General features: G+C 43.5%; 1 protein-coding gene across 1 annotated transcript in view; it reads left to right on the plus strand.

Moving 5' to 3' along the window:
* Positions 1-16211, plus strand: part of USH2A (usherin) — a 511215-nt gene that overhangs the window by 76330 nt on the left and 418674 nt on the right. The window contains exon 11 of the mRNA XM_028531335.2: positions 2268-2398. Coding sequence (XP_028387136.2) covers positions 2268-2398 — 131 coding nt within the window. The remainder of the gene's footprint in view (positions 1-2267; positions 2399-16211) is intronic.

Raw genomic sequence — 16211 nt, forward strand, 5'->3', positions numbered from 1 at the left:
GACCAGGCACTGGGAATATAAAGATTAACATGATAATGAAGATTCCTGTCTCGGTGTGTATTATTACGTAGTGGGAAAGGCTCACCGTGGAAGGAGCAATTACAAAGCTGTCTGATGAGTGCCAAGGTAGGGAGTGCGGTTGGGGTCACCCAGGTGAAGGCATGAGAGGAAGGGGACTAGGGGGGTGAGCAAAGGTTTCCAGTGAGAGAAACAGGTGCCGTGATGGCCTGGGGGAGAGAGAAACGTGGAAGCCCTTGAAGATCTGATGGAAGTGCAGACGGCTGGCTGTAACCAAAGACGCTAGGAAGGAAGGAAGGCCGGGGCCGGATTTTAGAGGGCTCTGTAAACCACGGCACAGAGCACGGCTTCCACCCTAAGGAATTCACACAGGACAGGAGCACACTAAGTTCTGTGCTTTTAAAAGACCCATCTGGTCATAAAGTGGGGAGTGGATGGGTCAGGGAGGGCCAGTTCATGGGAGACTGCCATTGTCCAGGGGAAGGGTGACGCTGGAGTAGATGTCAGGTGGCGTGGTTGGAGAGACATTAAGGACAGGAGGTGACAGCATTTTCCCATCCAGGAAGAGGGCAGGAAGAAGTGTTAAGACTCTTGCCCGATGTTCCAGTGTGAGCACCAGGGTCGACGCTGAAGTCAGCCATTGAGATGGGATAACACGGGTGGATCGAGCTGAGGGAGGCGACGGCAGGTTCCGTTCTGGGCATGCTCTCTGCGTGTTTCCAGCAGAGACGCTGCCGTGGGCCAGGGGGCACAGTTCTGAACCTCCTTCCTGGGGGAAAGCCTTTCGTGACGCCTCAGAAAACACCAGTGTCATCCGTATGCTTTGGTGGCAGCTTATGTTTATCATAGCTGGTCAGTGTGCATTTATTTCTGTGGTTATCTAGTTAGCACGCATCCTACCCACTGGCTCACGTACACATAGATCCAAATGGTAATTATAGTTGTGCTTCTAGATTTCCCATTCGAATCCCCTCTCTATCTTAACAGTACAATGGACTTTTTATCATCTTATGCAACATTATTATGACGTCACAAACATTGATTTCTGACTTGCATGAACACAGATGCTGACTAACCTGTCCCGTACTACTGTGCTGCTCAGTGCTTAGCACGGTGTTTGGGGCACGGTACTCACCCGAGGATGATTCGTTGACTGTCCGAGAGAGAGATTTCTAGATTGGATGTATCAATTCGAGAGTCATCAGCCTATGCAAATGGAAATATTCTAGATGTACTATAAGTCCATTTAATGTTTAATTAGTTCACAGCCCATATCCATTGGAATGTGAATTTTCACTTGATCATTTCCATAGTCTTCTACTATTTGGCCAATTTGAGCAGTATTTGAGCAGAATGCATGTTTAAAGGGCAAATCGGTCCTATATACTACTTGTATTTATTTTAGAAACTGCCTGTAAGTTAGGTTATATATATATAAATATATTTATATTTATACATATAAATATGTGTACATGTACACACATATTATGTATTTATATATAAATATAAATATAATATGTGTATATATATATATATACACACAGGGTAATGAGAAATTTTCCCTTAATAATGGATTTCTGATTACTAAATTGTAAGCTATAGAAATTGCCTGATTAATATGTCAGAGTACTTTAATATTTCATATGAAATTTATTTGCTATATCTAAAATATAATACATTTCAATTGATACTTGCAATGAAAAATAATGGCCATAATCACTTACAGGAGCATTTGCCTTTCATTATGTTAACTGCAGAGTAAGGAATTATATTAAGAGCAGTCTCCTATTTTATAAGATTTAGTTCTAGAAAAATATTTCTAGTGCTACCTACAAAGTTGCTGCTCACTGGGCACCTGCCATTGACCACACACACACACACACACACACACACACAGAAATGTCTCACATTTCATTTAGACTTAAGTGCCCGGCCCTCAAAACAAAGACAAGTTTTAAGTTTAGAAAGAAACTCTCTCCCAGTGTGTGGGTCCTCACAAAGCCCCGGGTTTTAGGAGTGTGGCATCGTGAGGCAGATGGGAGAGTAATGAAGTAAAGCACGGGCGGTAACAGGTTCACTGTTTCATATGCTCCGGATCACCAAATTGGCAGGTAGAGATGAAAGGTGCATTAAAATGGACGTCCCGAAAATTATAGGATCCCCTCCAAGGAATACAGTCTTTAATTTTGAATTATGCGGCTGATTTTAATGAATTGGAAGTCATAATGCATAACCTTTCCCTGACGCAGGAAGGAGCTGCGAGCTGTGTAAGGAGCACTTTTTCCGGCCGGTCGGGGCAGATCCCTCAGCCGCGGATGTGTGCCGGCCATGTGGCTGCCACGAAGCTGGCACTAGAAACAGCAGCCTCCGGTGTGACCAGGTGAGTTCTCCGTGGGGGAGACGGAGAACGGCTCCCTTTCCAGAGCTTACTTATGCTGGGAGGGAGGCCTCGATGTTTCAGGATGCCCTCTGTGTGTCTGTGTGTGTGTGTGTGTGCATTTCACAGAGAAGGCTGCTTTAGGAGTGTTCTGAGCAACCTTTACTGTGGACATGAACTGTGAGGTTACCTGGGTGGTCCTTTGCAGAGAGGAAAGGCTCATTTTCATTTTTACGTACAATTGTCTAAACAATTGGAAGGTCAGATGTTCGAAGTACACTGGAAAGTAAATTGAATGCATGTCTTGGAATTGTTGGAGAATTAATACTAATAAATGGTATTAAACAAAAATAATTTTCCTTCCAAATTGTACACATAGATCTGAACGATGATTTTGAAAGTTGTGCTTCTAATTTTCTTATTCTAACCTTCTGTCTGTCTTAACGGTATGATGGATATTTATGATTTTAGGTATTTTTATTACAGCATCACAAAAATTAATTTTTGACCCACACGACCACAGATTCTAACTAACCTGGGTCAATATAGTCTACCTCAACCCAAAGAATGGGAGAAAAATTTTTAAACCATATATCCAATGAGACTAGTCTCCAGAATATATAAAGAACCTTTATAATTCAATAATACAAAGATAATACAATTAAAAACAGCTAAAGAATCTAAATAGATACTTCTCCAAGGGAGCTACACAAGTGGCCAATAAGCACGTGAAAAGATCTCCAACATTATTAGTCCTCAGAGAAATGCAAATGAAAACCACAATGAGATACCACCTCATACTCGCTGGCATGGCTATCAGTGAACAGACAGATAATGAGCAGCGTTAATGAGTACGCAGGGATCGTTGGTATTCCCGTATTCCTATGGACACCTAGTGGGGATGTGAACTGTGTGTTCACTTTTACACACAGAGCAGTCTGCTGTTCCTCAACATGTGAAACACAGAGTCACCACCCCACCCCACACTTTCACTGCCAGGCACACATGCAAGTGACATGAAGACGCGTGTTGTTGCACAGTGCTGTTCACGGGCACTCAGAGCTCCTTTGCTCGTCATTGTCAAAATGTAGAATAATCACCTGATGGGTGGATAAATAAAATGTAGCCTATCGGCTCAATGGAGTGTTAGTCAACAGTAGGAAAAAAAGAAATGACACTTTAAGGGGGTCTTGGGTCTCAAAAGTAAGAGTAGAGGGAGGGAGGAGAAAGATTGTGTTTGGATACCTCTCTGTCCATATTTTCCAGGTGCAAAAGTCTAGTTTAAAATGAATAAAACAAAAGATTTACTTGAAAATGTTAACTTTTTTTACCCTTTGCTTCTCCTAATTGCTTTTTGATAATAGTCATAGCAGAGAAAAATAGAATTTTCATGCAAACTGATACAAAGTCAGAGAGCCTCACGTATATGAATCTGAGGGCGGACACAATGGCAGAGCTGGTTCATGACCTCAAAGCCTCCACATTGGTTTGCTCTACACCACACTCACCTTTTACCTTAATTTTGATTCTTTTCTCATGCTCCAGGCACAGACACAAAGTTATATGACACAAAAGTTATTATTACCTGGAAAAATAGAGTGTCATGTCCACCTGGCCTAAATAATGTTACAAAAGATTTCTAAAAATAATGTGTATTGTTGTTCTCAATAGGATAACAGAATATATGCTTAAATAGTTGTCAACAATATCAGAATGATAAACTGTAAAATTGCATTCAAGGACATTTTAAAAACTCAGCCACAGTCCTTAATAATATTAGGGAGCATGTGAGAATATTAGGCAGTTGTTCAAGTCTCATTTTGTTATAATAACTTAGGAACTGAGCCAGCCCCAAATGGCCCCGGTGCCTGTGTTGCGCGCTCCGTGCTCTGGAAGTGAACTTCCCCTTTGGCAGTCGTCATTGGACACTCCATCCAATCTCATAAGATATGGCATGTTCGCCTTATTCTTCCATTAGAATGTTGTAATTTCTTCTCGTGCGAGTGCCAAGATCTTGAGAATGGCATGAAGTCATTCTGAGTCACTACATCCTAAAAATACTGATGCCAAAGTTACAATGCATGAAACAATGATAATATTGATATTAGGAGGAAAGTAGGAAATGGAGGAGAGTCGTTATTATCATCGAGTTTTTCATATAGAGTCCTTGGTCCATAGGGCACCGTGTGTGAGTTTTAGGGCATCCATTTATACCTTTAAATTGTATGTAGGTATGGGTCTGTCTCTCTGTCCTTCTGTTCATGTGTCTTGGAGGGAAGGGCTTTCACTACCTTCATCAGACCTAAAAGATGTACATGAGCCAAAAACAGATGAAAACTTGTAACACTGGGAAATAGGTCCATTCATCTTATGGACAGCCTTGGCTGCATGCATATTATATGTACATCACATTTCATGTACATATATGATACATAAATATAAGTAATGTGAGTTCTCAGGTGTCACTGTACTTTGTTCTCATTTCCTCTGGACTCAGTGCCCGAGTTAGGAACTCAACACTCCTGAGTCCGCTCCTAATCTCGTGTGACTGATGCCCAGAGGAACCCCCCAGAGCCCAGGCCTGGAGGACGTTTGTAGGAGTGTTCCACGGTACCTGGAGAAGGGTCTGTGAACTCACAGTTACAGCCTGTGGAGTCAGGGATCCCACGGCCACACTGTGCTGTCTGGCCTCAGCCTGCCCCCTTCACTGACCCTGCCCATCATGCATGAGCTGATGTTCCCGGTGGCGTATCTGCCGTGTCCACCTTTCCGGGTGATGCAGGTGAAGTGCAGATACTTACAGAATATCCCTCGCATGTGGCCTGGCTCCAGCAGAAGGCATTTCAGAAATGTTGTTGGGATGCTTTTCTGTTTGGGACGCCGTCCATCCCTTCTATTTTCTTTCTCTCTTACTTCGCTGTGCGCTGAGATCTAGCTAAGGAAACCACGGGGGTTCAGCTGCAACAGTCAAGACATAGGCAGTCAGCAGAGCGAGGCTTCTCAAGTGTTAATGTGCATGTGAATGTCTCATATCTTTTTTTCAGGGATTGGTGAGGTTCTCTATTGATATTATACAATCAAACATGGGACTTAGGACTTACATACTACATATTTCATTCAGATGGATATAGGCACATGTATAAAGAATATACATTGGAATAATAATGCTCACTGTATGCTAGATGGTCCCAATGTGTACCACGTAGGACTGCTTTATCCCCCAAACAATGCTACTATGAAGGTAGCTTAATTATCCCCATTTTGCAGATAGAGAAACAGAGGTGCCAAAGCAATAAATAACTTTGGCCTGGGTCACATATCTCTTTAAAGGCAGATTCCGATTCTGGGGGTCTGGAGCCGGGACTGGGAGTCTCTGTTTGGGAAGGTTCTCAGATGCCGCTGCTGCTGTGGTCTGGGCACCACTCTCAACACTGCAGTTGCCAGCGCACTGTCTGTCGGAGGTGCACGGATAGCAGAGGCTGGTTTTGCGTGTACGTGGGTCTGTCCTCGGACAGAACAATTTTAAGATGGGTCTTAATATTGAATGGTTTTCATAGTTTTCCATGCCATGGAGGTTAGATCTATTAAATCATGGTGCAATTGTACACTAAGCCATGTCCTCAAAATTAGGGGATCTAATCTAAGCCATTTTCTTAAAAAAGTGGGAAGAGAAAACAGTAAATAAGGGCCTCTGAAAGGTGGCTGAAAACTGGAGGTACAGTTGTAATTGTGCAAGAGAAAGAGGGATGGTTGATTGCAATGCTCAATAAGACGTGGAGAGACTGCTACAGCAAAGCCAGAACAGAGAGAAATGATTAAGAGACATTAAAAAATAGATTAATAAAGCAGGGGACTAGGGGTTGAAATGAATTAGGTGAAATGGAAAGGCATCAATGAAGGAAGTATTTCCAGGTCTGACCCACGGAAGACGGAATCACGAGGAATAAAGATCCTACTCATGAAAATTGATTGTTCCGCCACAGTGATAATTTTCAGGAAAATACATTAGAAAATGGAGCAGGATATACTTTCTCTGCATAATGTACCATCTCCTGCAGTTCATCAATGCTCCTGCATCTGCTCAAAACTAGGGATTTGTCATTAATTACCACAACGTGTCCAAAAGCCACAATGTGATTTTTCCAGACATATATTTCCTTACATGTTGTGTGACCCACGTATCAGAGTGCACAAATAGAGATAATGTACACGTTTCTTCAGCCGATGAGGAACTGGATCCTGAAGAGTGTGATGCATGGATATTGACTGCGAGCATTAGGATAATGAAGGGGATGAATGGGGGAGAGTCGACAGCTTAAAGAAAGAGACAGCGATTTGGGCATAAGTCATGTGGTCTCTCATCAGAGACTTGCAGAGAGATGAGCAGGAGCATTTCTCTTGCAGCTGGTGAGCTGCATAAACCTGGTTAACCTGAGGGTGTGGAGGGCCAGCTGCAAAGGATAAGAACACGAGGTGCTGGGGTGTACATTGGAAAAGAAGGGCAAAGTGGGTCTGAACTTGATAGAAAGGTTCATGGTGAAGAGTTTTCCAAGAACCGAGGTTGTGACAGACTCCTTGGAGGCGGGAGGGATGGAGCTGTAACCGAGTGGAGGTTCCCAGGCTCAGTCTGAGAGCCACGTGTTTGGACACATCTGGCACATCCTTGAGAATGAGTTCATCCCAAGGGCCAGGGTATACAAACTTGGCCAAATAGCAATACTCCAGGCATTTAAGGCTAGACTTAGCAATGACAATAGCATCAGCAGGGACGTAAGACAGCAACCGGATGTTGACTTAACTAATAGGTGTAAAATAACATGATGCAAGGCCCATTGCATTGCAGCTAGGAGTGGTTAGGGTAAGTTAAACAGGTGTAACAGGCCCCCAAATGTCTATTGGTCCAAACAATATTGGAGTCAATGTCTTGTTTATACAATGCCCCTGCCCAAGGCAGCTGTTTCTGGTTGCCTGGTGGCTGTCCTCCATGTGATGATTTAGGAACACAGCCTCCTTCCATTGACTGGTTCTGCCTACCCCTAAAGAAAAAGGCGCTGTGGAGAGACGACTCCCATCTGTGAAAATCTTGGTCCAAAAGAGACACACACCTCTTCTGCTATCATCCTGTCAGTGCGAGCTGGTCACATGGCAACATTCCTTCCATGGAGCGCTTGGAACATGCAGCTCCTGGCCGGGTGGCCCCTCCCTAGCTCCACTGAGTCTATGGAAGAGGAGCAAGGATCTTGAAGGGGAGCCAGCCATTTCCACTCAATGCCAAGGTGACAAAAGGTATCCCGAGAGCAAAAGTGATATTCTCATCCACATGCAGAACCCAGTGGCTTCTGTGGAGTGAGAATATAGTCCCTCATGGCACCTCGGGGCCAGCAGAACGTGAGCAGGGGTGACAGTGCCTGCTTTGGGGTGGATGCTAGACAGTAGAAGAGGCACCCGCAGAAGATGGTCAGAAAAGGAGGGACAGGCTGAGGGTGAAGGTGTGAACCAGTTTGCATGCAAGGTGAAAAGGCTAGTTTGTGAGCACACGTGAGAGAGAGGATGACCCATGGACAGGCAAATGAGCAAATAGTCATGCCTCTTTAGGAGCTCCTGGGTCAGGGGGCCGGCGGAGATAGCGGTACTGCGTTGAGGGTGCTTAAGGCTCATAGATTTTGAAGGCAATATCAAAATATTAGAAACATTTAGCAAGTACAACCACCATGTGATATATATGCATATGGAAGTAGATTATACCTATTTCATATATATGAATATATATCACATATATGGATATGAATATAGCTCATATATATGATATAGGCATAGAAAGCGAGTGTGTTTAAAAACTAGTCAGGGCATCATAGTGACCCTTTGTATGAGCTCTTGGATGATACCAGTTTATTCTGGCACAGAATCTAGCCTGCTCCCCCCTCCTTGGCCTGCCAAACCCAGGTACTGATCATTTCTAGAGGCAGGTACACTCCTAAGGTCAAGGGCGAACCAGTGTCAAGGGCAGCAGGCTCCCCTGCATCCCTGGTGGACCCAAGGACTGGTCTCCACCGTGATCTACCCATGCGCAGTTCTGCCACCGTGTGGAAGTGCCACGTTTTAAAGCATGTCACCGATTGTCAGGTGGATGACAAATGACTGAAAATGCAGGAGCACAGAAACTCGTTGGCAACAGTCTCCCACATTCCTCTTGTTTCACACTCACCATGTGCAAAGGATTATGCCAGACCCCGCCCGTCAGCAAATCCAGCCTTACCAAAGTCGGTGCGATGGTCATTGAGGTACCCATTGCATAGTTAAGGACATTGAGCCACAGAGAAATTAAGTAACTCCTCCAGGATCACGCCACTGATAACGGGGCAGAACGGAAATTCAAAACTTGTGTTCTTTCCAAAGCCCCAGGCCAGCTCAAGGCCACGGTCGCTGGGTCCAACCGAAGTGCATGTTCCAGGCACGTTGGTAGACTGGGTGCTAATGGACGCCATCCCACGGTAGGAAGGAGTAGAGCTCTTTGAGTTGGGGTCATTATACCAGATCTTATTAACTTAGTCCTACCTATTAAAAATGTATAAATACTTAGCAAATAGCAATGTGCATATAACTGAGTGGCCAAGTAGTTCTTTGGAATGAATACAAGTTTTAAATGAAGAATCGGGTGATGGTAAAGAGTTCGTGTAACTCCTTGGAAGCTAATTATCTTACGCAGAAACTAATTTAAATATTTTGTAGACATGTTTTAAAAGCCTGATTCATTTGTTTTCTTTATCATCTCAGATGGGCATCTTCCTACCTTAATCGTGTGTGGGATTTATATCTGCACTGGTTCAGTGGACTGACACTGTGGCCAGTGTTCCACTGTGTAAGTTCATGGCAACTTTAATCAACGTGACCCAAACAAAACAATAAAAAAGATTGTTAAACTGAAAGAGTTAACTTTCCCAAAGCGCATTTCTATACAACATTGACTATAGGCAGGGGACATGCATTTATTCATGCTGGAAATATTTTTAAAACGCTACCGTGAGCTCTTTCATTTTGATGAAGTCAAAACACCATCTTGCTAATAACCACGGTATTAATTTTTCAGCAAATTACAGTGAGACCACACTGTATGGCTGTGCCATTCAGATGACATTTATGAAATGCTCTCATTTAACATGGTGACATATATTACATGCATCTTTTACAAGTTATGGCTGGTAATCTCGGAGTGAACTAGACCTAAACCAGCACCAATAAAGGGGGGTGGTGGTGATGTAACATGAAATTATACCCTTTTGAGAACCAGCGTTATAATTACAGTGCTTTCTCTTCAAACCCTTCAGATATGTAACAGTTGCTGGGAACAGCCTGTGGCAGGGAACCTCTTTATACTCCTTCTGTCTTGACCACTCAAAAGCCTCAGAAAAAAGTGTTCTGTTCCCACCAGCGCTTTGTCTGAGCGTGCTTCAGAATGCCGTCTTTCTGCGTACTCCTTGGAGACCGTGGTGGGGAAGTTTGGACGGCAGTTTCTCGGAGATGCCTTTTGGAGGGGGAGGGAAGCTGTAAAAATACACCAGCCTGACAAATGACAGGCATTGTAGGACGGGGAAGAAAAGACGTCTTGGTTTTCCACCAAGTGGAAGCTTTTCTTCTCCCATGAATATTTTCGACAGCTGAGCAAGATGATAAACAGCACTATCACAGAACACTTAAATGGAAACAAGTATTATGATGTACGCTATTCACCTGGCATTCTCCCATTCGTGACATTTATATGCAGCAGAAACTACTGCCGATCCATTCATTTATTTCTGAAGGGGAATGAGTCCCTCACAAAGGTAGCCTCTTACACGAATGTGGACTTTGCTTCTCCAGAGAGGCAGGAGCTGGAGGAAGAAAATCATTTTATCTATCCTAGGAAGATGTAGCAATTCTCAGAGCCCACATCTCCGGGCCGAGCAGGCTCTTGGCGGAGAGAATCCACTGTAGCCAGATGACAGATGGAAGGTGAAGGGCGGACAGACAGGCAGATGATAGATGTGTGTGCGTTCCTCTTTAGAAGCACCAGTGAGGCTGCAAATGATCAGATATTTCATAAAAAGGCTTTTTAAAAAATAGTAAGACCAGTTTTACTTCTAGAATTTTCCCTCAGATGCTCAGTTGTATAAATACTCCACTATTGACTCGGTTCAGAAACACCATGTTTCTTTGATGCTCAATGATGGACCTATAAAGAATTTGAAGAGATGCATAACAGAGGGAAAAAAAGGGTAAGACCGAGTTCTTGGGAATCAATGAACTCAGTGCAGTGGAAGGGTGGGTGGCAAGTCCTCAAAGCACTGGTTTTTGAGTGTTGGTGTCATAAGAGCCACCAATGGAAATATTTTACATGAGGATTCCTTGCCTCGGTCTTTAGAGAGAAACTTTTAATTCTATAGGTCTGAATTATCTGGTTGTAGGCAATCAAAGGATTTAAGCTTGAAATGTTTAAACATATGCTCCATGTAGATTTGTACATTCAGTTTTTTTTTCCAGTATTTAAAACCTGCATGCATGCTTGATTGAGGCGAACACTTTAAAAACAATGGATGCATTCATCCTCTTACTTGAATGCAGAATAATTTGGAGTATGTAGTCTCTAAGAAGCTATTCAAGTCCTGACTAACTCTTTGAAAAGTGAGTAGAAATTGTGATTTCTGTAACTCCTATAACCTTGGAGGCTATCTTTGGCGTAACAATTTTAAATAATGTATTCTGTCAGTAAACAAGCATTTTGTGGATGCTGACATGTGCCAGGAACTGTGGCAGGAAAGAGGAGTGTAATCGTGAATAAAAGGAACACTCGGGAACCAGTAAATTAAATGGAATCTTCCTGAAATATATTGTTTAGTAGTAGTAGTTTTATATCCAATTGTAAAGATTTAAAATTTTTTGTTGCCAATGAGAAGCCCACCTGCACTTCAGGGTTTTCATCGTTAGGTGAGTCCTATTTTAACTGTCTGTTCTACCCATCCGATCCCTGGTTCTTCCCCAGAGAGGGGGCTCCCATGGAAGGGGGCCCTGGCCAGCCTGTTTCGGGAGTTCAGCCCCCAGCAGACCTCAGCTCCTCCCACTTCAGATTGCCCACTCTCACGTGGGCACACTGCCCATTGCATTCTCTCGTTTTCAGGTCTTTGAAAAGTCAGATGTCTCTGAGTGCTGTCTGTTTTCTCCTGCGCAGGTACCGATACAGTGCAGGACCTGTGGCTGTTGGTGGCTTGTTCTCATCTTGCTTCTCCTTGGGCGTTTCTGGGGGAAGCCGGTCCACTCATTTTGTGCGGGTTACCTAGCCTTCGTCCCATAAGTGGACTTTTTTTTTAAAAAAACAATGCATTTGAATTTTTCATAGAAACACAGATGTAATGTATCTTAACATGTTAACTCGAATGCTGCACGATACAGTAAGGATGATGCGTCCTGTCAGGGGCATTCACTCCAGGAATGCAAGGCTGGTTTAACATCTGAAGATGGGTTCGTGCAATACACTAACTAAATCTCATACAACAATCTCAGGAGATGTTGAAAAACTTGAGAGAAACATTCAAAACCCTTCCATGATACACACCCTCTGCATGCCAGACACAGAAATAAAGAACTTCTTCAATCTGGAAAGGGCATATACAAAGACCCTTCAGCTAACATTATATTTAACAATAAACATGTTTGCCTTAAGGTCAGGATGTTTGCTTTCTACAAATTCTGTTCCAACTTGTAATAGGAATCTGAAAAATATATTGCAAAATGGGGGCGGGGAGAAGGCATAAAGGTCAAGAAAGAAGAAGCAAAACTATTGTTCTTTGCAGAAAGCCTGCTATGCTATGGGTAGTGGAAGTTGTTTGGCAGGCATCCAGTCCCCCACCCCCTCGTGATTACTCTTCCTCTGCCCTGCACGGCACTCCCCAGAGTCATTCAAAATCGGTCGGTGAGCTGAGTAAGAATGGTGTGCCTGCCAAGCAGACGTAGCTGCAACACAAATCCCTGAGCAAGATCGCTGCCATCCAGCTGTTCCCGCAGAAACTCGGGGCCCTTCGCTGGAGCAGGGAGTCACAGGAGGCTAGTGTGGCATGTCAAGGTCATGTTGTGGAACTGGAATTGGGTGCCTGGATGTTGTTAGGTAGGTAATTGGGGGTGATTGAATATTGCTGAGCAGAGTGAGGCAGGCGGAGAAGTCCGTCTTAGCGGGGAGAAGTAGTGCAGCATGAGCATTGCTTAGAATCTCTAGTGCTTCCTGAGAATTAAAAGCAAGATGACTTTTACCTGATTTTAATTTGTTTACAGAAAGTGCACTCTTATTTTCTGGACCCAGAGTGTTCCACTCTCTCCACCTAACTTTTAGAATGCCACAGAAATAGCGGCATCAGAATTGGAGTAGATGAAAATTACATATTGGGAAAGAGGAGGGAATTCACTAGAGACGATGTTGTGCACCATTGTGGGTGACCTTGGCAGATCAGAGGGGAGACATGGTGGACGCTGAGAACCATCACTCACGGAACGTGACCTTTCACAACTCACTGGGTGCACGCTGTGTAGCTGTCCATGATTCAATGTTTTTCGAGTGACAATCTGGATGAGTTTCTCAACAGGGAAGAATAGCAGTTTAAGGATCTCCATGAAAGGAAAGTCTAGAGTCACCTGTATAAAAGAAAAGCGTATTCTTAAGAATATACTTATTAGCCCTGGCTGGTGTAGCTCAGTGGATTGAGTGCAGGCTGCGAACTAAAGTGTCACAGGTTCGATTCCCAGTCAGGGCACATGCCTGGGTTGCAAGCCATGACCTCCAGCAACCGCACATTGATGTTTCTCTCTCTCTCTCTTTCTTCCTCCCTTCCCTCTCTAGAAATAAATAAATAAAATCTTTTTAAAAATCTACTTATTGATTAGAAGAATTTGGGGGGTGATTTTGCCCCTCATTTGTATTTCTTCTCTGTTCAAACAAAACCGTCCAGATCCAATTTAATTTCCAGGATACATTGCCTGTTCTTAAACTTTTAAGCCTGCTTTTCAAATTCTGACTTTGCTTGGCAACATCAATATCACCTCACTGGCTTTCAGTGAGTTCTGTGAGATGTAATCTAGTGAATGTCAGGTTGTCTGTACACCAGCCAAAGTGCTTAGGAACACATATATTTCTGCTGTTTTTTAAATGTTGATTTAAATTACTTAAAATACAGTGTCTATTACATAGAGAACCTCTGTGATCACCTATCTATTGACCTTTAAATCATGCTTCATATTCTCGTAAGCACAGAAGTAGTATTTTCACACATACAAGTGTGATCATGTGTGGGTTATTCAGTGTCTTGAATTCACCCTGGTACAAGTCCATCTCCTAATGTAGAGGATAGTGAAGAAAGCTGACCAGAATAGTTATTGCAGAATCTTCCTCTTTTCACTTGACACTAGTTTCCCTGCCAAATTCGTTGTTTCACTTGTCACACAGTTGACTCTCGTATCCATCATTGCTGCATAGCCTGGGACAGCAGACTTTGGCAGGATGGTCCAAAATGGAGAGGCCCTAAACTCAGTCATGAGGCCATGGATAGCTCCCCTTAGCAAGCATCAGTGCTATTCGGAGAAATTCATAAAATAGTAACCCAATGGCTTTGCTGATTCTTCCGCTGTGCACCCAGCATCTCACAGGGGCGTGCCATGACCTTCCCTGGGTCCAGCCCTTGTCCCATTGCTGACAGGTTTGTAACTTATCACAAGTGGAGTGAATTTAGCATCATGGTTATGAGTCCAGATTTGGGAGTTAGGCCACTTACTAGCCACCTGGTCATCCGTAAGTACCTTTTTCTAAGGTTTGGTTTCTCCTTCCATAACATGAAGAGTCGGGCATTTCACAAATCGTGAATGGGCTAAAGCTCCTGCTATTGTGAATCTCACATCACTCTGTGGTTTGGAAGGTGGCTTCTTCCTCCTTTTTTTTTGTCCACGTTTTTCATGTTGAAAAATTTGCCCAAATGTCTGATGACGCATCGTTGTCCAGTCTGTCCTACAACGGGATTGGAGAAGACTTCTAAACTGGACTTTACTCATTTGGTTCGCAGGGGTCAGAGTCCCGGATATCCGTCCCATCTGATCTCTGTCCTGTTTCACCGCCAGTTGATGGAAATACGTCTGGCTCCTTTTCTTGAAATGGAGTCATTGGCTGGCTTTTGCCTGCTAGGTGGCACAAGGCACAGCTCTCAGTTGGCAGAAAAGAGTCTGAAGTAGAAGCAGCAAAAATTAGGGTCAGGGCAATCACGAGAATGTCAATACGCATAGAATTCTTGTAGATTTAAGGAGCGCTTTTGCCTTTCAACAGAAATAGAATTAGGGTTTCGGGCAGGCTTATCTGCATTTGAAGAGGCAAGGAAACTCCAGATGACACATGCGTTATGTTTAGATAGGACTGTAGCAAAATGTGTGTGTGGAAGGTGAAGTTTGGGCAGAAAATGCACTTTTATTTCTCTCTACCTTTTTCGCTCTCCCATGGTTCTGTGTAACACATACCCACCATCAAATGCCGCCACTTCCTTTTGCAGACCAGATCAAGCCCCTGTTTGTTGCCCAAGGGGCTTGGGGAGAGCCGGAGTGGGGAACAGTCAGGTACCAGGAGGCAAGTCACAGTTCTTTCCTGTCCCCTGGGACCAACGTGTGCCTTTCCTATTGAGGTTCACTGATAGCTACAGCCCCATCTGGTGCACGTGTAAAGCTGTATTTGTCAGAGTTTTAGACATTTCCGTATCAGTCATTTTACATACTTCAGTAACGACTCCAGTGAGCCCTATTCCTCAGATGAGGAAAACTGGGGCAGTGATAAATTTGTAAAAATTACTTAAATATTTAAAAGCCCTTCTCCCTGTGTCTGTAACTGAATCCCAACCTCGTGTGGTCTTTTCAAATATCCCCAAGATGAAACGTAAATCTGACTGTGTCCTTTTGGTGCATTTTCCCGCCTCCGCATGTAGAGAGCAGGGTTCAATCCAGGTGAAAGAAAATGGGGTGGGGAGGCAGGGCCATGCCAGGGACTTGCTCTGACGTCAGATGCCTGGATCCACAGCTCTTGTGAAAGCCCTGAGTTATTATCGAATGTCTCACAGTTGCTCCATGTTTTATGTGTACGTTTCTCATGAGAAGTTTTAGCTCTTCACGGTCTTTCTTTAACAAACATCGTATTATACCTATGTATACAGTAGATTAGTATTATGTATCTCATGTATTTTCACTCCCAAATAGCAGCTTGAAGAAGAAAAATACTCCTTTTTGGCTTTTTTTGCCTGACAGCGTTCTAAAGCATGTCACTTTTTCACCTTCTTTTTTTACCACAATATAAACTATGTAAATATACTTAACGTGATTAAGTCACGCTACAAAGGAACCATGGATATGCTGAAATATTCCTAAAAGGAGGATCGTGTTAGAAATGTTATCAGTGTTAGTGTTCGTGGGCAAAAAAAGGCTGCTGTGAACAAAGACCTTTATTTTAAACATTGTTCAAACCTTGAGGAGATACTATTACTATAGACAGATCTTTAAATTAAGCACCTTGTATGCCTAACGTAAAACAGGTTTGGCTGAACAAGACAGGAAACGAAGGGAAGAAAGCCGAGAGTTCGTGTCGTAAAGACCAATTTAACTGCTGTCTCTTTTCTATTTCTGGCCTCCCCGTGACCACGGTTTGACTTCTTTACACGGTGCTTACGGTTTAATTCCACGTTTCCCTTTTAGCCGCATACTGTTGACTTCCACGGGGTTTATTTTCACCCAGTTCTATCTATTCACCCCGCCAAAGCTTTGCCTGTTTTTG

The sequence above is a fragment of the Phyllostomus discolor genome, chromosome 15 (genome assembly GCF_004126475.2).
Source record: "Phyllostomus discolor isolate MPI-MPIP mPhyDis1 chromosome 15, mPhyDis1.pri.v3, whole genome shotgun sequence".
In the NCBI taxonomy this organism is placed as follows: domain Eukaryota; kingdom Metazoa; phylum Chordata; class Mammalia; order Chiroptera; family Phyllostomidae; genus Phyllostomus; species Phyllostomus discolor.